General features: G+C 56.8%; 1 protein-coding gene across 2 annotated transcripts; it reads left to right on the top strand.

Annotated features, from left to right (window-relative positions):
• Positions 1-554: 554 nt before the first annotated feature.
• ENTPD6 (ectonucleoside triphosphate diphosphohydrolase 6) lies at positions 555-21796 on the top strand. Of its 2 annotated transcripts, XM_081256150.1 has the most exons (15): positions 555-817; positions 1949-2035; positions 4689-5012; positions 6620-6696; positions 8692-8835; positions 9765-9840; positions 10967-11002; positions 11728-11816; positions 12978-13057; positions 13704-13768; positions 15396-15497; positions 17608-17754; positions 18635-18691; positions 19602-19714; positions 19821-20739. In XM_081256150.1, the coding sequence occupies exons 3-15, from the start codon at positions 4721-4723 to the stop codon at positions 19917-19919; spliced, it is 1377 nt and encodes a 458-aa protein (XP_081112276.1). In that variant the 5' UTR covers positions 555-817; positions 1949-2035; positions 4689-4720; the 3' UTR covers positions 19920-20739. The 2 variants fall into 2 exon arrangements, with proteins under 2 accessions (XP_081112276.1, XP_081112277.1); XM_081256151.1 differs by lacking the exons at positions 19602-19714; positions 19821-20739 and adding an exon at positions 21743-21796 and having other exon boundaries at positions 556-817.
• Positions 21797-22010: the final 214 nt, after the last annotated feature.

Here is a 22010-nt window from a genome sequence, read left to right as displayed (position 1 = left end):
GGGTTCAAGAACCACCAAGGTTCTCCGAGGGCCAGGCCTGGAAGGGACGCACCCACACCCCATTGGCCAGACGCCGTCACGTGCGCACACCCACAGCAAGGGAAGGTGGAAGCCGGGCTGCCTTCTGGTGAGGAGAGGAGATTGACCGAGGGGACACGTGGGCTGCCCTGCCAGCAGGACCCTGAGTAAACGGGGCCGCATGGACCACCGACCCAGGCAGGAGCCGGCAACCTTGGCGGCTTCCAGGAAGAGACGAGAAAATGAGGGTCAGCAACAGGAGGGGCTTGGTGGCACTGCCTGTCCTGTTGTGGTGGCATTTTCTATCGTGCGTTGCCTTAAGGGAAAAGAGGGACTTTAGGTGGGCGGCGGGGGTGGGGAGCCCAAGGAAAACCAAATTTTCCACAGCTGGTCAAGGTCGTGAGGTTGCGGGACTGACTCCTCGGCCAGGGACGACGATGGCCCTCTCCGCCATGCCGCGGGGGACCCTATAAGCGGGGCCAGGAGCGGGAGCCACACGGCCGAGACCCCGCTTCCCGCACAACACCGGCCAGGCTCCAGGCTAGAGGGAACCGCCGCCGGACCCGGGCGGGAATAGTCAAGGTGCCTGTGCAGTGGGCCGCACCACCGCGCCTGCGCACTGGGCTGACGCGCGGTGCACGTGGGCGGGGCCCCGCCTCCAGATCCTCCTCCCGCAGCCCGCGGGTGGAGGCCGCGCTCTAGCCGGTGGGGCGGGAGCGCGGGGAAGCGATTTCCGCGGCCCGCGCACTCCCCGGGAACTGGCGCCTCGCTCCGTGGGTGGGGCACAGGGCCCTGCAGGGTAAGCGGCGGGTTCCGCCGGGCCCGGGATATCTGTGCACGTGGGCCCCCTCGGGCACTGTGCGCTGCGCCCTGGAGAAGGGCCGGGGCGGAGCAGGGCCGGGGGCCTCCGGGGCGCAGACCCAGCGCCTGGCAACTCCCCGGTCTTGAGCGGCAGCGCCTGGAGGCGGCCTCAGGGTCACTGGCAGCCAGGACTCCGCTGACCGGTGAGGGGCGCGGTCGGTGTTTTGGCACCGGGTGGGCAAGACAGTCGGAGTCTCCACCCCCAGGGAGCCTGGAGCCCTGCTGTCTTCATTCATTCAGCCAGGGTCTGCTGACCTGCTCCCAGCTCTGTGCGGGGCGCAGGAGATCCAATAGGCGCAGGACAGGCAGGGGAGAAAAGCCCGTTTAAACCTACCAAGAGACTTAGTATTTGTTCATGTGCTTTAATTTTGTATAGGTTTTAAGCATGTGCGGCAGTCATTTGCACGCACGGCCGTTTGGGGTATTTTAACCTTGGGATAGAACTTGTATTTCGAGAGCCGAGCTGCCGTCCCCAGCTCCTAGGAAGCTAGCCGGGGGATGGGGCGGGCCCCGTCCGGACATCACTGCCACAGCCCCACACCGAGATTCTCCTCTCTGACCCCGTCTCCCCCTGACAGAGGGAGGCACCCCCGCCCCAGGAGCCCGCTGAGAGCAAGGTTAGCTCAGCCAAACCTCTGTTTGCCTTTGTGCACCTACATCCTGCCCCACCCCCCAGCCTACTCCTCATTCCCTCCAGGCTTACCTTTCCTTACAGCTTTGTTCTAGACTCTCTTTTAAAGACCAAAACTCATCTAAAATTGTTTTCCTTGGTGATCCTCTGGGGAGGGCCACTGTGGTGTTAGTGGTGTCACAGAAATGTGCTTTGCCCCTCCTTAGCTCTGGACAAGCACCTTACCCCATGGAATGAAACTGGCTTTTGGGCTCGGGTCTCAGGGCCATGGAGGTGATTGTGGGCCAGGCTGTTCCTGGCTCTGTGCCCCCTCAGGGTTATGTTCTGTTTGGCCTCTGTTTATGTCACCCTGAACTTGGTGTGTAACTTGAATGGTTATATGTATGTAATTTCACATGAGTGTTTTTTTGGTCGTCTGAAGTAGGCTTATATGAATAGGGAAAGTGAAGTGATGAAGCACATTTGATTTGGAGACAGAAGCCAGAAACTCCTGTGCCTTGCCACGTGCCAGCTGTGTGATCCCAGGCAAGTCCATTTACAGACATTTCCGGGCCTTGGTCCTGTTGTATGGAAGTAAGTCAACATATGTCGTGTGATACATAAGTGCCAGCCTGTGGGCCTCTGGTAACAGGATCTAGCATATTTAAAGGGGTATTTTTTAAATGGGTAGACAAATTTAATTAAGAGCAACCTTTGCCTCGAAATTTAATATACCACCTGTTAGTCTGATCATGTATGTTATGCTTCTTAGACTAACATAGGACATGATAAAATTTGACTATGTAAAAGGATTTTATAGAACGCTTTCAGAGTTGTAAGATGTTAGTATTGTTTTTGTGTTCTCACTAATCATCCTTGGAAATAGTAGCTTTAGGACTTTCTCTAGAAGTACTTTTTTGTTAAATGATCACTTAGCAGTGGGAAACTTTGGGTTACTATAACCTAACCAAAGGAGACCTCTGACAGGGCCTGCTGCTGGGTGAGAGCCGGCTGCCTGGGGATGGCTTCCTCAAGCGCCAACCCCAAACCTGTCATCTTTCACAAGGCTCAGTTCTGTTTCTGACTGATGTCCTGTGGTCATTTCAAACTCGACGTGTAGAAAACCTGGTCAGTGCTGTCTCCTGCCCCATCCCACATGGCCATCACATGGGTCCTGAAGCATCATCCATGCCTCTTGGTGAATTGCTATATCATCAGCTTGCTTTCTTCACCAGCAAGTGATGGCTGAGCAGCTGCTGGGCTCTGGCCTTGTGTCGTGGGTGGGAGATCAGGATGACTGGGCTGGTCCCTGCTTCCAGAGAGGCACCATCTCACCGGAGGGAAGGGAGACACAAATGAACAACTCCACATGCAGCTTACTCAGGGAACGAGAATGGGGAACACCAAGGAACACAAAGGAGGGGCCTCCGGCTGCAGGGTTCAGAGCGGCAGTGAGCATAGCATCTTGGGTAGGTTTTGCAGGGGTGTGGACAAAGGACCAAAGAAATAGGATGCTTAAAAAAAAAAAAAACAGAATATTTAAGGCTGTCCTAGATAAAGGCCTGTGTTCCAGACTGCTGTAGCAGCACAAGACAGGCTAAGTGCCTGCGCTTGGGGGCTGATGGCCTCGAGGGCACATAGACCTTCAGGAACAAATCCCACAGACTCATCATCATCACAGATAATGGTGGTGCTTGGTCAGGAGGGGCCAGGGAGTCATGGAGCACATAGTGGGTGGAGGTGGTCAGGGAAGGTGGGGATGACAGCTTGTCAGCTGAGGCTTAGGGATGAGGACCAGCTTGGCCCACCTGAGCAGGGGCAGGAGAGGTAGGGACTAAGCACAGAGGCCGATGGGGGCCAGGCCTGGGCAGGGGTATGATGTTATTCTGAGAGTGAAGTGAGGCCTGAGCTGGGGAGGGTGAGTCTTGGGGAGGGAGTTGCTGAGAGAGGCTTCCCTGAGGCCCCTTGTGCTCAGGGAGGGGTGCATTGTCTTGCCCCCACCCCACCCCGTCCGAGCTTGGATGGTGAGCCTCTGGGAGGGCCCCTCCCCTGGCAGGGGCACAGGGCTGGCCCGAGGTTTGGACAGTGCTCCAGGGGCCGCGGGCATCCAGGTGTGGCTGTAGGGCTGGATTCTCCCCAAGGGCCACTGTTCGTCTCTCCTACCCTCAGACAGCCTGGGGTTGGCGTGAGGCCACCACAGGCTGCCCCCTGCGCTTCTAGGCCTGGCCCCCGCTCGCCCTCCCCTGTGAGGGCCTTTACGCTGTCCTCCAGCCCTCCTCCCCCGCCACCATCCCTGTGTCCTGAGCACGGCCCACACACCCCCAGGGCTCTTCTGGTCCACAGGCACTCGCCCTGCTTCCCACCCGGCACGTGCCTGTCTCCCTCCCCCTGGGACGTCCACTCCGCCTCCCACACTGACAGCCAGGGTGGACAGATGGTGGACGTCCCCAAGGGTAGGGGGAGCCCCGAGAACCAGGCTCCTCGCTTCTCATCCTCTGAAGTCTCGGGTTCCCGCCCGGTGCCTCCGCTGAGCAAGTGCCTCCATTTTGGGGTGCAATGAACCAAAAATAGGGGTGCTGAATTGATTTATTTTGCTCTGGGCTTTGAAAGCACATGGGCATTATTTCCTTCTTGGCAGGAACATGTATATGAATGACAAGAGGTAGCTGTTGTGAAACTCCCAGGAGACTGAGCCGTTTCTCTGATCTGTCTGTGGCTCTGCAGTCCCCAAGGGACAGGATTTTAAACCTTTAAAAATAAGTTATCAACATGGGAGAAAAACTGAGAGTGGAGAGAATGGACTGCATATACATCTCTGTTACCTTGAAAGGTCTGGGGACACCATGCCCACATGGCTTTTAAAATAGCAGTGAGTTTAGAGCCGTTTGCCTGGACTAGCACCTAGAGGGGATACTCGGTCTGTGGGGCTATGGCCCAGGTCAGCACCTGCAGGACCGACAGCCTTGGACAGGTTGTCTAGTCTCTACGAACCTCAGTTCCTCTTCTGCAAAATGGGGATTCCACCTTCCAGAATCATTCTGAGGATCAAATGAAACTTCTGACTCCACAGGAAAAATGCAGACCTGTGGAAAAAGTTCTGGTTGAAGGAACTTTTTGTCCCTGAGCGCAGGGATTTCTGACTTGCCCTAGAACCTCGCAGCCTAACGGGTTTTTCCTGCCTCTCCTCCCATTCCACCAGCCACTGTGGCACAGTCCTCAGCAGACAAGGAAATGAGAAAAGTACCAAACAATGGGAACCTGAGGATGACGAAGGTGGCGTACCCACTGGGACTGTTCGTGTGCCTGTTCATCTACATCGCCTACATCAAGTGGCACTGGGCCTCCGCCACGCAGGGCTTCCTCAGCATCCCCGAGGTGGCCACGGGGGCCCGGGGGGGCCAGCAGTCCCGCAGTCCCCCGGGGCCAGCTGCCCGCGGGCCTGAGGTCTTCTACGGCATCATGTTTGACGCGGGGAGCACTGGCACCCGAGTGCACATCTTCCAGTTCAACCGGCAGCCTGGAGGTACCGGGTAGTAAGCCCTGGCCACGCTCCCCTATCCTCCGTCTCACAGCAAAGCCTGGGCCCTCAGGGTGGGCTGGACCCCTGGCCTGGGACTCCCCGGGGAGCCTGTCGACAGTGCCATTTCCCAGGAGTCCCAGATGTCCGCATTCGCACTGGCATCTGGTGACCACCTAAGGGCAGCTGAGATCCCAGAGGGCGTGGGGGTGGCCTGTCTCCTCCCAGCATCCCGGGCAGGTTGCGTGGCTAGGACCATGACTTAGGTCAGAGGTCACATGGGGTGAGTTTAAGGAAGGAAGTAGCCCCAGGTTCAGACCAGTGGGAGCCGGGAGTCCAGGAAAGTCAGATACATGAGCAAAGACCTGGAGCCAAGGCCAGCACTGCCTGCCCAGTGGGGCCAGGCAACAAGGGGTTACAGATGGCAGTGGCCTCAGTGAGAGTAAAGCTGGGACCAGAGCCTGCGGGCCTGGCTTCCCAGGGGGGTGCTGGGAGGAGTGAGGGTGGAGTTTGGGCATCTTCACCAGCGGGCTTCTCCCGTGGGGAGACCCCCAGCGCCACCCAGTCCCCCCTCCACCCCTTGTGGGTCGGTGTTCACAGCTGGGGTCCCTCCCCTCTACTTCGGCGCTGACCCTTCTGGGCGTTTAACTGAACTGGTGGCTCCGGATGCCTTCAGTAGTTCTCTTCAAACTTCTCATGGCACGTTTATCTACGTTTCATCTGCTTTATTTTTAAACTTGTTGTAATAATTAAATATTTATATGCTGGACTTAACCTACCTCCAAAATTGGTTTTGAAGCTAAGTTTAAGGCAACGTGTGTTGGCATATAATCCTTCAGTAGCCATGCACTGGCGTGTTTTCTTTGGAGAGACCTCCTTACAGAAAGTTTGTCGCTGATTTTTCCACTTTGATCTATGTGTCTGCATTCGGACAGCACCCCTTGGTCTCGGTGTGCCTGGGAATACTCTCCCTTCCCGTAAGCACATGAGTCCAGACCCCTAATAATCTAAAACACTCAATTTTTAAAAAGAAGGCTGAAATATTCTTTTTAAAAAAAATGAAATATTCTTTAGAATGTATAATGTGTCCTATCTAGAATTAAGAAAACGATTTTCACATTTGCAGTTTGGAATCATTTGCCCTGCTCCTCTGTTGGGTTTTTTTCTGTTTGTTTTTTTTGTTTGTTTGTTTCTTTGGCCACGCTGCTTCATGCAGGATCTTAATTCCCAACCAGGAATCAAACCATGCCCCCTGCAGCAGAAGCACAGAGTCCTAACCCTGGGACCACCAGGGAATTCCCTGCTTCTCTTATTTGTTGAATCAGCAAGAATGAACTGTGTTAAAATTTAACATTTTAAATGGGTAGTTTTTGGTATTTAAATTATACCTCAATAAAGTTGATTTTTTTCTAAATAGGAAAAGTTCTGACCAAAACATTAAGTATAATATTCATTGTGTAGCCAAACTAAAGTGGCAGAGTTTAGATGAGAAACAATGAAGGTCTGTTTTCAGAAGTCTGCCTTGAAAGTGTGGCTCATCATGGTTGTATAGATTCATGTATTTGTGTTTGTATTCACACTTGTACCTGTTTTAAAACATGACTTTCCTTTAGAAACTCCCACCTTGACCCATGAAACCTTCAAAGCACTGAAGCCAGGTCTTTCTGCTTACGCTGATGACGTTGATAAGGTAACAGTGTTCTCTCATCTCCCTTTGCTCATCAAATTTGCCTTCTGTCGATTTGTTAAAGTGACCCTCTGTCTCTCAGATGCAGAGCCGTCCTGCCAGAGCAGCGTCTCTGCTGTGCTGACCTGGGACATTTCACTGCGTAGGAGAGGCTGTGGAGGACACTGGTACCCGCGGGAGGTCCCTCCACCACCCCACATACACTACACACCACACACACTGCACATATATACACATACACGCCACATGCACAACCACACCACATACACAGCCACACACACCACACCGCATACAGAGCACACACACATACTCCACATATATCACACACATATACACACACACACAGCCACACGTATATACACAGCCACGACATACACACCACACCACACATGCACAGCACACACATACATATACACCACACACACACACCACATATATCCCCCAGCTGGCCCGCATGCCGCCCAGAAGTCACGGTGTGATTTAAAAGCACAAATGCTACAAACTTAGAAAAAGCATTATTTGAAAGTTGAACTTTTTTTTGTTTCGGTTTCTCTGACTGAAGGTGACAAATGTTCACTAAAACAATTAAAGTCAAAAAAATGTATTTTGCAAACTCCACAAAACCAAATAAGTGTAAAAGAAATTTAGCTGAACTGTCAAGTGGTGGCTTTGGTGAGTTGGTGGCGTTTACACTGCTGAGCTGCACGAACACAGGGCACCTGCGTTCCAGGGGGCTCCCGAAAGCAGCCCCTCATGTGGCTGTGGCCCCAGCACGTCTCGAATCAGAAGCTGACGCAGCATTCTGGCCACAGGTGCATCCTGATCCCAGACAGTGAAGTCACGGCCTTGCTTTCCTGTAGCTTGGTTAAGAAACAAATTGAAAACAGAAATCAAAATGAGTGACTCTACAGGTTAAACCTGATTAAATGATATATCTTGGCATAAACTCATGGGGCCTTTTATTTATTTATGTGGGGTCCTCCCGGATCAGGGCTTGAACCTTGAACCTTGAACCCCTGCCTTGGCAGGCAGATTCCCAACCCAGCTGCGCCCCCAGGGAAGCCCCTCATGGGGCTTTTTAAATCTTACTGGTTCAAGCAGGCAGCACGCATTCACGTGGGGATACTTGTACAGCTTCCCAGCGGACAGCGAACCCCTCCCACTTCCTCCAGGAGGACAGTGTCCCTGGTTTCTCGCTGTCCTTCTGTGTTCTCGTCCCCTCTATTCACACGCACGGTGGAGCACGTTCACACTGTATGCGCTTCGCTCCCGGGGCTGCGCAGTGTGCCTTGGAGATCGTGGCCCCTCAGGAAGTAGAGCGCTGTGTCCTGCCGTGCGTGTGCACGGTGCACTTGGAGAGCCAGCCCCTCCGGGGGCCTGTAGGTGACCCCCCTCCCTTCGCTCCTCACGGTTTGGGAAAGGCTGCTCTGTGTCACCTCACGTGCACTTCGTTCCCCTCACATGCCAAGGCGTCGCCTGGGTGAACTCTTGGGGGGTTTCTGAGTGAGAGGCGCGCGTGTCCCCTGCAGACATTGCTAACCCCCCCCCCAACATCGTACCCTCCACACGCCCGGCGAGGCTTCACGGCAGTCGTCCCCCGCCCTGCCCAGCCTGCCCCCCACGGGCCCTGGTCCAGCATGGAGAGCTCAGCATTCCGGCAGGTGAAGTGATTCCTCGGTGTAGCTCTTCACGGGTTTTAGTGCCGTGAGGGACCCTAGAATTCACTCATGGTGTCCAGGGGCGTCGCAGCTCATCTGAGGCTGCCCAGGGCTGGTGGCGGGGCTGGCGGGGTTCTGGCTGCCAGGCGTGTAGAACCCTGGCCCGCTCCGCTGCCGAGGGTCCACCCCACGCTCCTGCCTGCACCACTTGAGTCGCTGTTTCTGCTGATTTGGAAAATTAGAAAAGATATATTTATAAATTAATAAAACCAAAAGGGTGGGGAGCACCTGTGACCCTGCACGCTGAGCGCAAACCCTGCTCTACCCACCATGTTCACAGAGCGCCCCAGGAATTCAGGAGTTACTGGACGTTGCTAAACAGGACATACCCTTTGACTTCTGGAAGGCCACCCCCTTGGTCCTCAAGGCCACAGCTGGTTTACGTCTGTTACCAGGAGAAAAGGCTCAGAAGTTACTGCGAAAGGTGAGCTCATCCAGTTCCCCCGGGGCGGGTGACTTGTGATAACTGAAAACATGGAACATCAGCCCACGTCCAAGCAGGCAGACAGGCCACACAGAAGCTCCCCAAGGAGGGAAGCATGTCGAAATGTTAGCAGTGTCACCTTCAGTGGAGGGGTTGTGGATGAATGATGCTTTCTTTCTCAGGATGTTTAAAGCTATTCATGTTTTCTAGAATGAATCTGTTTTATAAAAAGAACAAGTTCGTGTTAAAAATATATTGTGCTTTTGAATGGCTTCCTTCCATCCAAGAACTTGCTGAGCGTCTAAAGCCGTGGGACCTGAATTCTTGACATTTCGGCTCAAGCCAGCCGTCCTCGTCCTCGTGGGAAGTGCAGGCTCCGCTCTTGGTCTGATGCTCAGATGTGACTGCTGAGGAGGCCCCTTTGTGTCTGCGCAACCCCTGCACCTCCCTGCAGGCGGCTCTGGAGCCTCTTTGACATGTGCTTGCAGGGTTCTTACCATCAGGAATCAGGGAGAGTGTTCTCAGCAAAGTAGTCCTCCTCCGCACTGTTTCTGAACCTGTTAGCTGCTAAATGACAGATTGTTGCAGGTTTGTCAAGGTCCCTTTTAAAAACTACTGAATAGCTTCACATGCTCAAGTTGGATTGTGGGACACAGGTGCAGACGTACTGAAGTTTCTATGTAACAATAATTGCTAAAAAAAAAAAAATTGGAGAAGGAAATAAAGCCAAACACAGTTGCTCACCGCTTTCGCTTCCCCTGTGCCAGGTCCTCTCCCAGGAACGTGCCCACCGGGCCACGTGGTGGCCCAGGGCTGGGATCCGCCTTGTGGGGCTTCCCACCCCTCGTGTCCTGTCCTAAAGCAGGGCAGTGATTGGGACTGTGAGTTTAGATTCTAAACGATAAAGGCTTGTCTCTCTTTACATTTAGGTGAAAGAAGTGTTTGAGGCGTCGCCGTTCCTCGTAGGGGACGACTGTGTTTCCATCATGAACGGGACGGACGAAGGTAGTCGCCAGAAGCGCCATGTGCCATGAGGCTGCCCCTCGAGGCAGGCTGCATGCAGGGCTGCTGTCAGAATTGCACTGGGAACCTTCCCTGGTTGGAGGCACAGACACCAAAGTGCCGGTCCCACCCCAGTCCGCAGTCTGACCGTCTCAGAGCACTGTATTCTTGGGGCCAGTGATAGAGACAGATTCTCCTTGTGACTGGCTCCAAGCCTGGCATAGATCACGTTTCTGAAAACAAATCATCTTTTCTGATTTAGTTTTAATTAATTGGGCTATGTTGGGTCTTCTTTGCTGCGCGTGGGCTTTCTCTAGTTGGGGTGAGCAGGGGCTACTCTTCGTTGCGGTGTGCGGGCTTCTCACTGCGGTGGCTTCTCTTGTTGTGGAGCACGGGCTCTAGGCGCACAGGCTTCAGTAGTTGTGGTGTGCAGGCTCAGTAGTAGTAGCTCACGGGCTCTAGAGTGCAGGTTCAGTAGTTTTGGCACACGGGCTCTATAGTGCAGGCTCAGTAGTTGTGGCACACGGGCTCTATAGTGCGGGCTCAGTAGTTGTGGCGCACGGGCTTAGTTACTCCACGGCACGTGGGATCTTCCCGGACCAGGGCTCGAACCTGTGTACCCTGCTTTGGCAGGCGGATTCTTAACCACTGCGCCACCAGGGAAGTCCCATCTTTTCTGTTTTAAGAACATTTAGAGAGAATCCCCAGTTGCTGATGCGTTAGAACGTTGCTGTTGCATTAATTCTAAGGGTGAGTCACTTCATAAGGTTCCTTACCAGCCCCTGACTTTAAACGTGACCTTAAGAGTTTGTTTGGGTGGAGGGAAAGGGAACATTTGTTTCTCATCCCACCTCTTCCAAAAAGAGGCAGCTGATAAAGAGTGTGACCAAGAGATGTGACAATTTGGCTGAGCACTCTGATTTTTAGTGTGGTGTCTTCTAGAGCAGTCTGCCAGAAGCAGCTGGATGGTTCTATGGAGTGATGCCCATTTCTGTAGCTGATCTGGAGGCTGAGCGTAGTGAGGAAGTGGTCTCCCTGTGCTCCTGAAATTGGAAAGCTGTCGTGAGTCCCCATTGCTGTTTACAGCATCTCAGGTGATTCAGGTGCTGTTTGTGACCCTCTCTTGCAGGTGTTGCCGCGTGGATCACCGTGAACTTCCTAACAGGTGGGTTCCCTTCATCATAAAGCCGGCAGTTCACAGACACAGGTCTTTAGAGCAGGGGCCTCATTTCCACTCTAAAATAACCCCTTCCGGTTGCTGACCCGAAGTAGGGTGTTGGGATGGGTGGGGCGGGCACCAAGCTTGCAGATGCAACTGCTGGAGATGCGGGGGGTCCTTCTCCAAAGGCTCAGCTCTGCCTCTGCTCCCACCGGAGCCTCCCCTGGTCCTCATTCCTGAGAGAAGCCCTGAGTCACACTAGTCAATATCGGACGTGACGCGAATGCTGATCACCTTATAATTGAAGTCCTGCTGTAGGTAGAACAGGGAACAGGTGGCGAGGAGTCATTTTTCTTAGATTACTCTCAGGATGTGGGGTTTTGTCCCTTTGTTGTAATTATGGACAAGACCAGTGTGTCTGACACATGGATGAGAAAGAAGGAAGTGTACTGTAGGAGTTGCCGCCCCGGGGATGTGGAGCCATGTCAGGTGACAGATCAGGAGCCCAGGCCCCAGGAGCACGGGTTGTCCCTCGTTCAGATGAAAGCCACCACCGGGGCAGCTGTCCTTCATGCACCCCCAAATACACATGGACATTTTCAAGTGGCCACAGCTTCTGTCTGTCTTGTTCTCTTTCCACGGAAGGGCCTGGCTTCTAACCTCCCCTTTTCTGCTGTTCTGTCTGTTTACTTACGGGCATTGCTGTGTGGATTTTACTCCCGGTGCTGCAGGCAGTCTGAAGACCCCCGGGAGGAGCAACGTGGGCATGCTGGACCTGGGCGGAGGGTCCACCCAGATCACCTTCCTCCCGAGATTCGAGGTAACCCGCCGCCACCCCCAAGGCCACCTGCCCCGTGGGGGAGCCTCAGCCCCGGGGGAGGTCTGTGCACTCAGCTTCTCTCCTGAGGGTCAGATCACCCGCAGTGAATGCTTCTTAGTTTGATTTTAACTCTGCCTGGAAAAAAGAAAATAGAAATCTGGTCTTCAGCGGGGTGATAATAAACTAGATACTACCTGGAGACCTTGGGGCAGAGGGTGTGGGGTGGGTTCTTCCCCGCCCCCGCAAGGGCTTCCAGGGAGGGGCCGGAGTCTGACTCAGATGGGACGGAGCCGCAGGCCTTTTCAGGATGGATGTTCTAAGGCAGGGGTCCCCAACCCCTGGGCTGCGGACTGGTAGGACCGGGCCACACAGCAGGAGGTGAGCGGCGGGCAGCAAGCGAAGCTTCACCTGCAGCTCCCCGTAGCTCGCATTACCGTCTGAACCATTCCCCTGTCCGTGGAAAACTTGTCTTCCATGAAACCAGTCCCTGGTGCCAACAAGGCTGGGGACCGCTGTTCTAAGGGACACGAAAACGTTTCCAGTTGAGACTGCGTGCTGTTTTTAAAAAGTACCTTCCTCATCTGCCACTTTTTAAATTATTACTATTATTTTTAGTTTTAATGGAAGAGGACTTCCCTGGCGGTCCAGTGGTTAAGATTCTGTGCTTCCAGTGCAAGGGGCATGGATTCGATCCCTGGTTGGGGAACTAAGATCCCGCATGCCGCGTGGCATGGCCAAAATAAATAAATAAATAAATCTAAAACTTAGCATTAATGGAATAGCCTTAAATTTACGCATAACTCTTCTGCTTGGGCTGTATTTCCCAGAATGGGTAAATGTTACTCACAGGGAGGAAAGACACGGGACTTCCCTGGTGGTCCGGTGGTTAAGACTCCACGCTTCTGCTGGAAGGGGTGTGGGTTCAGTCCCTGGTCGGGGAACTAGGATCCCACAGGCCTCTTGGTGCAGCCAAAAAAAGAGGAAAGACACTGTTTCAGTGCTTGCTCCAAGCTGTTTCACAGCATGTGATCTGATGAAAGGCTGATTTAATTGAATACATCTGTGCATACCCCTGTTCTTTCAAATGAATCGAGGGAGTGGGGGACAATTTTCTAGAAAGGCCAGCAGGAAAGGTGCTTTAACCCTCGTGTTCTTCCCCAGGGCACCCTTCAGACCTCCCCGCCCGGCTTCCTCACGTCCCTCCAGATGTTTAATAGGACCTACAGTCTCTACTCCTACAGGTTTGTTTTCAGCACTGAGGCTGGAGAGGTCCACTGTCCAGGCATGTGGCTCAGCTTAGCACTGCAGGCCTCCCCCAGCCTCCGCCTCCCGCCTGGGGAGCAACCAGGGTGCTGGGCCATAGACTCGGTCCCAGAATCCCTGCTGTGGACCCCCCTGCAGCCTCTCCCTCCCTCCTCCTTTCTTCCTCTTCTTCCTCCTCCTCTTCCTGTTTTAATTCACCTGTAGTAAGATTACATTTCTTCTTTTGTACTTATTCTCTTCTGCCTTGGAAGAGGTGTTTGGGAAAGTGGGGGAGAGCCCACAGATGGTGCAGGAAGTTTCTGGGCCATCTTTTTTGCCACCTGGCGCCTTTAATAGGTTCTTTCCGTGAGGCTCGTCCACACCATAAAGCTGGGGACCTGTGTGTCACCCTCGCCGGTGTCCACAGCTCCTGGACGAGCTCCCACCAAGTCAGAGCCTTCGCTTGTCGAGCTGAGGAGCTGGATGCCCTGAACCCCACTGAGGGAGCTCCTGGAAGAAGCAGGAAGCTGCTGCCTTGCCCCTAGTTTCCTCCTTCCCCTCCCTCACATTTTGGATCCAGGCTGGTGAACGTGCTGCAGGTGGAGTTGAGGGCGGCCTCCGCTCACCTGGGTTCTCTCTCCGCAGCTACCTGGGGCTCGGCTTGATGTCGGCGCGGCTGGCCGTTCTAGGCGGCGAGGAGGGAAAGCCTGGTGAGTGGGGTGCAGTGTTCAGAGCCCTCCCGGCCAGCAGGACTTGGGAGCCCCAGAGGGTGCCCCCCCCGACCTTGTTGGTGGGCCCCTGAAGACCTTCTCAGTTACTTTTAAAGAAAGATGCTAGTGAAGCGGTTTCTGAATCACCGAGTTGCAGGGGGTTCTTAGGAACCCAAGGAACTGGGTGTGATCAGAGTTGGCTTGTTCGTAAGGATTTACCACGGGGCGCACGGGAGGGGCTCCAAGGGGGGCTTCAGGGGAGGTTCTGGCTCCTGAGAACGTCCCCTGTGTTCTTCTGCTCTCGAGGGGACTTGGAACGGGCTCTGCCTTCCTCCAGACATGGCGTTTGGGGACGAAGCCTGTGTCTGTTCCCAGGCGCTCTCCGCGCCATCCTGCCCTGACGTGCTTGGCTTGGGACAAGCCAGGTGTTGCTGGCGGGCGCTTGAGCCCCTGGGACGTTCAGGGGACCACATGCCCGAGGCGAGCGGGGGCCCTGCTCTGAGGCCGCCTCGGCCTGTCCCCCCGAAGGCCTCGGTCAGACGTGCGCAAGCCCACGCGTGTTCTCGGCCACGCACCCCCCCGGCCCAGCACTTCCGCTGCCTCTTCCAGGGCCTGGCTGTTCTGACAGAGCGGGAATGTTCCACTGGAATTGTTCTCCACTCACATCCTGCTTCAGCTCCTTTATTTCGAATCCTGCTGTTTAACCTCGTAACAGTGGCCCCTTTGTTGCAAACCAAAAACGCGTCCACGTCTCAGAAACACCCACGACCACACTCTGGGCCAGAAAACACCTGTTAGCCAGTGGAGGACGGCAGGCACCCACTTGCCCGTCTGTGCCGGCCTCAGGGTCCTGTCCCTCCTGCACCCCGACCCGGCAGAGCGGCGGGGAGCCGTGTGTCTTCATGTGGGGCTGTGACAGCCGCCAGAAGGGATGCAGACCCCTCGCTGCCCCAGGGAGGCGTCTCCGCCGTGAGAGCCGTTGTCACTCGGCAGACCACCCACTGCCCTGCGTAGTTGCAAACAGCAGTCGTCTTATCTCAGGATTGCACAGGCATCCACTCGGCGGTCCCTCTGCTGGGGTCTCCGGGGTCCTGTGAGGTGGCATTTTGGGCGTGTGTCTGGCCTCTACTCCGCAGAGCAGCCTGCACTTCTCCCTGGCGGCTCAGAGGAAGGAAAGCCTCCTGAAGTCCCACGGCCTTGTGTCCTGCACGTTCCGCTGGTGCAGGCGGGCCCAGGCCAGAATCGGGCGGGGACAGGGACCCACTCGGCAGGACGCCAGCAGGCGTGTCCCCAAGGGCTGGCGTCCTGGGGCTCTGGAGGCTGCCCCACGGGGAGCCACTGGGGTTGTCATGAGCATCGCCTGGAACCCCGAAGCCCCTCTGTGGCTGTGAGCTGGGAGTGGCTCTGCTGGGGCTTCTGCCTCCCGAAGCTGACTCGGGACGCTTCTGCAAGTCCATCCGGCGGCAAAAAGGAAGCGTGTTCCCTTGACCCTCCAAGGCCCTCGGCGCTGACCTGAGACGCTCAGTGCTGCCGGCCTCCCCTCAGCGGGCCCCGTCTCAGCTCCAGGCCTGCCCTCGCCCCACCGCGGTCAGTGCTCTTTATCCGCCTCTGTCTCTTTCTGTTTCAGCTGAGGATGGAGCACAGTTGGCCAGCCCTTGTCTGCCTCCCGGTTTCAGAGGAGAGTGGGAACACGCCGAAATAACGTACAGAGTTTCAGGACAGCAGGCAGGTACGGCACGTTCATCCTCCGTGGGTGGCTCGTGAGGGTCGACGGCAGCCCCTTCCCTCCGGACACCTCAGAGAAGCAGGGGGACCGTCCAGCCTCCTTCTCAGACAAGTGTGTACTTGCCCGCAAGCTGGACACGGTTCTGGAACCCCCGGCTCCTGCGGGGTCCCTGCACAGGGCTCCCTTGTCTGCCGCTCTTCCAGGGACCCGATTTCCCAGCAAGCCTCCAGTGAGGGAGGATCTGGACGTCCCTCGGCTTCGAGCAGACGGCCAGGCGCGGCTGTGGGCTTGGCAGCTCTGTGGGAAATGGCTTCTCCTCCCACACCCGCCGCCTGTGCTGGGGAGGGCGGGAGAGGCCGCAGAGCCCCGGGCCTCTCTCACCCACAGGGTCCCGTGGCTCTGTGCTCTTTGAGTTCCTTCTAAAAGAGGTGCTGAAGCATTGTGTCCAGGCTGGGCACGTGGGCGTGAGGTTTGCCTCTGGTGACAGGGCTGTTGCTACTCACAGCCCTTCTGACGCCAAACGTGTGGGGTTTTTTCCACAGCGGCCAGTTCTCTGGCGGCCGCAGGGTGTCCTGCGATTCACTTCGTTCCGACACTGACTTCCGCAGTCAGTGCAGCCCCCATCAGATGAGGCCCCCCTCCGACCTTTGCAAGTGCTGGGCCTCCGGTTCTTCTGACCGACCGGCCACAAATCAGGGGTTCCCACGGCCTCCTCCTCAAATTTGATAATTTGCTGCAAGCACTCACAGAACTCAGGGAACATGTTCCTATCACTGGTTTCTTATCAAGGACAGCTGAGCAACAGTGAAATGGGAGAGAGGCACGAGGCAGGCGTGTGGGGAGGGCACCCGGAGCCCCCCTCTCCCCGGGAGCTCCCCTCTTCCCGGGAGCCCCCCTCCCCGGCAGCAACCCCTTCTCCCTGGGAGCGCCCTCCCCCCGGGAGCACCCTCTCCCCTGGAGCAGCACCTCCACATGTCTCCAACCCAGAAGCTCTCAGAGCCCCATCGTGTAGGGTTTTTAGGAGGCTCATGGCAGAGGGACTGATTAACTCAGTGGCTGCTGGTGACTGACTTAATCCCCAGCCCCCTGCCCACTCCCTTGGGGGTGGGGCTGAAAGTTTCAGCCCTCTAATCACCAGCCCCCATCCTGAAGCCATCAGGACCCACCCGGAGTCACCTCATTAGCACAACCTAGGTGGACTGAAAGGGGCTTATTATGAATCACAAAACGCCTCTCTCACTCTCACCACTCAGGGTCTTACAAGGCTTTACAATCTCTGTGCCAGGAACCCAGGGTGGAGAACACATGCATGTTCCTTACTATCCAGTGATAAATGGAAAGGGGCTGGGGATGCCAGGGGGGGATTGCGGTCTAAAGACGACCAGGGAAGGCCTCATGGGGTGATGCCTGAGACAAGACGTGAAGAAATGGGAAGTGAGCTCCAAGCCGAGGGAGCAGCACATGCAAAGGGCCAGAGGCAGCTGCTATGTTTAAGGAACACGGAAGAGGTGGTGTGACGGGTCAGACGAGGGAGAGTGCAGGGAGATGAGGTCCCAAGTGCAAGGGTGCAGCTCTCAGGGCCCTGGGAGAGCTAAATGGAGCTGCCGTCAGACGTGGAGCAGGGCTGGGGCAAGATCAGAACTGGGTCCAGGTGTGGGCTGTGGGCCGTCCATGTCCACTGACTCAGTCTTGTGTTGTCGCTGTCCTTCTGAGCAGGAGTCAGTGACCAGCCCTGTGAGCTTGGCAAGCTGCCCGTAGGCCCCAGCTTCCTCATCCGTGACAGGAGGGAGGTGGAGGCCCCACCCAGGCAGCTGGTGAGATGGGGTGGGACAGTGCACACTCGAGCTCAGCACAGGGCTGGCAGGGTGAGTGTGCGGTGGACCCACTGGGCTGCGTCACGGCAGCTGCAGGCACGCAGCTGGAGGCGCGTGACCTTCAGGGTCGGGCCACACTCTCTCCGGCCACCTTTTGTGCTCACACTTTCGCCCCTTGAGCTGGCCGCAGCACGTGGCCCCTGAAAAGTTGCTGGTGGGCACCCCCCAGGTCGCAGTCACCCTGGGCTCTGTGGTCAGGCGCCCAGAGCCCACTGGCCACTGAGTCTGCTCTCCCTTAGCCCCAGCGGGGAGCCTCTACCAGCTGTGCGCCCGCCGGGTGTCCGAGATCCTCCGAAACAAGGTGCACAGGACGGAGGAAGTGAAGGACGTGGATTTTTATGCCTTTTTCTACTATTATGACCTTGCTGCAAACGTGGGCCTCATAGGTAAGGGTGGGGCTTGGTTGGGCTGTGCAGGGACTTGGGTGTGGGTCCCCGGGCAGAGGGCCCGTCAGTCACATCAGGGTGATAGAAATAGAGGGAGGGCGGGCGGGGGACGTGTCACTGAGTAGAGAGTAATAGGCCCCCTTTTTATAAATAAGTCAGTTCTCTGAGGCTCTCCGTGCAGGAAGGCTTCCTCGCTGTCGGTTTATTCTCCTTTCACCTGTGTGATTCTCAAACTGTCAGCCGCTGGCACCCAGGCCAGCAGGAGGGCTCAGCCCACCCCTCAGATCGCCCTCAGGAGCCTGGGGGTATCACCCTGACCCCCTCCCAGCCCGCAGTGCCATCAGGACAGAAGACGGTATCGTGAGTCTGGGACCGGTGCTGGTCAGACCAACTGGAAACCCTCGAGAGGGTTGTGAGGTCACTTCAGTGGGTCGTGACCGGACATGTCTTTTGATGAAATAGATTGAGGATATTAGAACGTGTTGCCCGTGGCAAGGGTGAGAACGTTAATGTCCACAGAAAGCCACCCTGGAGAGACGGAAGCCGTCAGGTTCCGGCTCCCTGGGCCCCGCTGGGCTACACTGTCGGGCCCAGTGTGGACGGCAGCCAGCCAGTCCAGGCGGAAGGTGACCTCTCACCCCTCACCTAGGCCCAGGCCCCTCCCTCTGGGGCACCCGAGCAGCTGTCCCTCGGCCGCCTGGTCTGTGGGCTCCCTGTAGCTGGAGCCAGGGCACCCTCGTCTGCACGCCGATGCCCAGACGTGCGGCCGCCCGCATCTGAACCCCCACCCCCAGGGTACCCCAGCCGCAGGCCCGGGGGCCTCAGTGCTGTCTCGGCTCCACGGCGCTGGTGCAGACTGGGTGCCCTGTCTCCTCCACAGATGCAGAGAAGGGAGGCAGCCTCGTGGTCGGAGACTTCGAGACTGCGGCCAAGTACGGTGAGTGGCCTGGAGGCAGGACGCTGGCCCGGGCGTGAGGCAGGTGCTGGCCCCAGAGCTCCTGGTCGGCACCTGACTGTCGACTGGATGAGCCTTCGGGGGTGTGAGAGTGTGTAGGGGCCGCTGAGCTAGCCCAGACCGCAGGCCCACTGCGCCCTGTGTGGCCCGGGCGGTGGAGGCGGGGGTTTTTAGTCCCAGGGTTGTGAGGAAGAGACTCCCTTGATTTCACTTTTTCTGACTCTTTCTCTGTGACTCGGGTGACCTCAACTCCCCAAAGTGTCCCAGCAGATTCACAATTGCCAGGGACCCCTGCACCGCAGAGTCCAGTGTGGGGGATGGAGAGCTGTCCCCCGGGGTGTGCCCGGTGGCTGCCACCCCCCTCACTCCGCCATGGCCGGGTGTACGGGCTGCTTGGAGATTATGCTCTTTGGTTGCCTTTCCCAGTTGCGGGTCAAAGGGGTTAAACGCTGTATGTTTCTCCATAGAAAGACCTTCTCTCCCTCCCGTCAGAAAAGGCTTTTTTTAAATCGTTCTCATCGCCTCTGGGTTTGTCTCCCAGACACCAGCCAGAAAAGATTCCGAGCAGAGGCTGTGGGTTGGTTTGTCCGTCCCCGTCGTGAACAGGGGTGGGGTGTTCTGTGCCAGCTTGGTGGGTCCTTCCAGTCCCCAGAAGGCCCAGGTCCACACCTAGGAGAGGTGTCGGGGGTCACGGTGCAGAGATGGGCCTGGAGGCAGGCAGTGGGCACTGGGTTGGCCTCAAGTCCCTGTCTGTGCTGTGCTCTGACCAGCAGTGAGGCCCCGGATGACACAGGGCCTGGCGGGGTGGGGGGGTGCCCCAGGTTGGTGGAGTCCGGCTGCTCGTGCTCCCCCACCTCCACGTTCCCCCACCCAGGAGCCCTTTCCCCCGCAGTGTGCCGGACGGCGGAGACCCAGCCACTGCGCAGCCCCTTCCTGTGCCTGGATCTCACCTACGTCAGCTCACTGCTCCACGGGCTCGGCTTCCCGGGGGACAAAGTGCTGAAGGTGGGGACTCCCCCGGTGCCCCCAGCCCCCTCCCATCGCGAGCACATGCCCACCTTTCACACGCACGTGCTCGCTTCCACCCCCCCCCGCCCCTTGTCTTTTCAAGTTGACCCGGAAGATTGACAACGTGGAGACCAGCTGGGCTCTGGGGGCCACTTTTCATTACATCGACTCCCTGAGCCGACAGAAGAGCCCCACCTTGTAGCAGCCCAGCTGCCAGCCGTCCCCGTAGAAGCACTGTCTCAGCGAGAATAGGCCCCTTTGGGACCCCCAGTGTGCGGGGAGGGGGTCACGGCACAGGCTGAGACCCTCCTCCCCGTGACCTCACAGACCGGCCCCTGGACGTGCTGGAACACGGCCCAGGCCTTAGCTCCCGGTGGGCAGTGACCAGACAGGGTAAGGGGCACAGGCCGAGGCCAGGGTGGCACAGCTGCTGTCCCCACCGTCCCATCGCAGGGCTGGGGCAGCTGTGACACACGTCCTGTGACGGGAGTCTTGTTTTGTCCCACTGCCCCCAGCGGGAGCCCCCTGGGTTGGCGGACCAGGCGTCTTCCTCTGTGGGTGTGGACTGTGACGTCGTCCAGAAGCCGCTTCCTTGGGTCCTCGGGTGGCTCAGGGTTAGCTGGCGGGTTGGCGCTGAGACTGGAAAGAGGGGCTGGAGGAAATGCCTCTTTGTGGCCCGTGTGCCCTGGCTTCTCGAAGCGGTCTAAACGTGAGCGTGAGCTGCTGTGAGATATCTGTGTCTGTGAGTGAGTGATGTCTGTGTGGTGCTGCGTGCTCGCGTAGCAGCTGTGTTCTGAGCCCAGTGGATGTATCGCTGCCCTGAGCCATTTGCAGCCAAGCAGTGTCAGTCGGGCCGAAGCCCCAGATGGGCCCTCTCACGGCCCGTCCCCGCAGGCTCGCAGGATGCTGGCTGAGCTGTGCACAGGTTGCTATGCGTCCCAGGCCCGCAGCCCTTCCTGTGGCATATGCACAGTTCACGGAATAAGCTGAACCTCATGTGTTCCACTTGAAATAAAGGGTTTTCCAGGGTTTCTGCTTCTTGGATCCCTCTCGGTGAGCGCCAGCCATGTCCCTCCACCCCAGGTGTCAGGCACCTGGGGTCCCTGTTCACCAAAGTTTAAACAAAAACCTGCCCAAGTGGGTGACGTGATGGCAGGATTAAATCGTGTCGGTACATCTTGGGGAGACAACAGCAGAAGGACACACAGAAGCCCCCATTGGGCCCTCCTGGTGTCCCCTGTCCGGGACTGGCCCTGTGGAGGCCCAGGCTGTTCTGGGCTCCGGCAGGGCAGAGCCCCCTTGACTGTGGCTCGCGGCACTGCCGGGTGAGGATCCGGGCTCATCACCTCCGGCGGCCGTGGGGCCTGGAGCGAGCGCCGAGCTCCAGGTTGCAGTGTGTTCAGCAAGGATCTGGCTTTAATCCAGGACAGTCGGAAGCGGGTCACGGGCCGGACAAAGACTGGACAGACCCCTCCCAGGGCTGCAGCGGGTCCAGAGTGATGTGACTGCTGAATAAGCCCACGTGTTAGGCCTATGGGCACGGATCCCTGACCCCGGAGTGGGCAGGGCCAGGAGAGGGATGCAAGTGTACAACCTGAGAAGCGCTGAGCCTGCAGGACAGCCACATGGGGAGTCCCCACCCCCTCCTGGGTGTCCTGACCCAGTCTGGACTGGGGCGTCGCCAGAACCCCAACCCTAGAGGGCTGGAGGGAGGCCACCAGGATGCAAACACTGGAAACTGGAGCCAGCTGTCCTCTGCCCGGTGGTTTGCCTGAAGTGTCAGTACTGGGGTAGGGGGCAGAGGTCTGCCTGCGACACAGCAGGAAAAGACAGAGCAGGAAGATGCTTAGCCACGTCAGCACTAAAGCTCCAGGCTCTACTTTCCACCCAGTACCCACGCCTTGGTGGGCCTCCCAGCCCCTTCGTTCCATGATACCTTACAGTTTAGATACTTAATAGACTCCAGAGGCAAGGAATCAAAAATGCATGAAGGCAGAAGTGAAAATTGATTTGGTCTGTTTATAGGTTGGTGATCTCACATCTGAAAAAATAAACAACTGGACGTTTCCCAAGAGATTCCCAAATAAGTCATGGAATGTTTTCGAGCTGAGCAGAATATGCAAGTCATTCACTGAGTGTCTTTGTGATAATGAGGTAGGCTCTTGTTTTTTAAAAATAGCCACACGTGCACATCCCAACACGTGAGTGATGCATATGCATGGGCAAGAGGCTCCCACCCACATGCCCTGCCCGTGTTTCCCGCACCCCACCTTCCCGCCCTCACTCAGAACAG

This window comes from Mesoplodon bidens, assembly GCF_964165515.1.
Source record: "Mesoplodon bidens genome assembly, chromosome: 15".
Classification (NCBI taxonomy): domain Eukaryota; kingdom Metazoa; phylum Chordata; class Mammalia; order Artiodactyla; family Ziphiidae; genus Mesoplodon; species Mesoplodon bidens.
This window is presented reverse-complemented; position numbering and strand designations above follow the sequence as displayed.

Excerpts from the sequence above, each read along its gene's own strand:
- ENTPD6 (XM_081256150.1), top strand. The coding sequence starts at position 4,721 with ATGAGAAAAGTACCAAACAATGGGAACCTGAGGATGACGAAGGTGGCG. Across the intron at positions 9,841-10,966 it reads CATGAACGGGACGGACGAAG|GTGTTGCCGCGTGGATCACC; the intron begins GTAGTCGCCAGA and ends CCTCTCTTGCAG. Across the intron at positions 19,715-19,820 it reads CGGGGGACAAAGTGCTGAAG|TTGACCCGGAAGATTGACAA; the intron begins GTGGGGACTCCC and ends TGTCTTTTCAAG.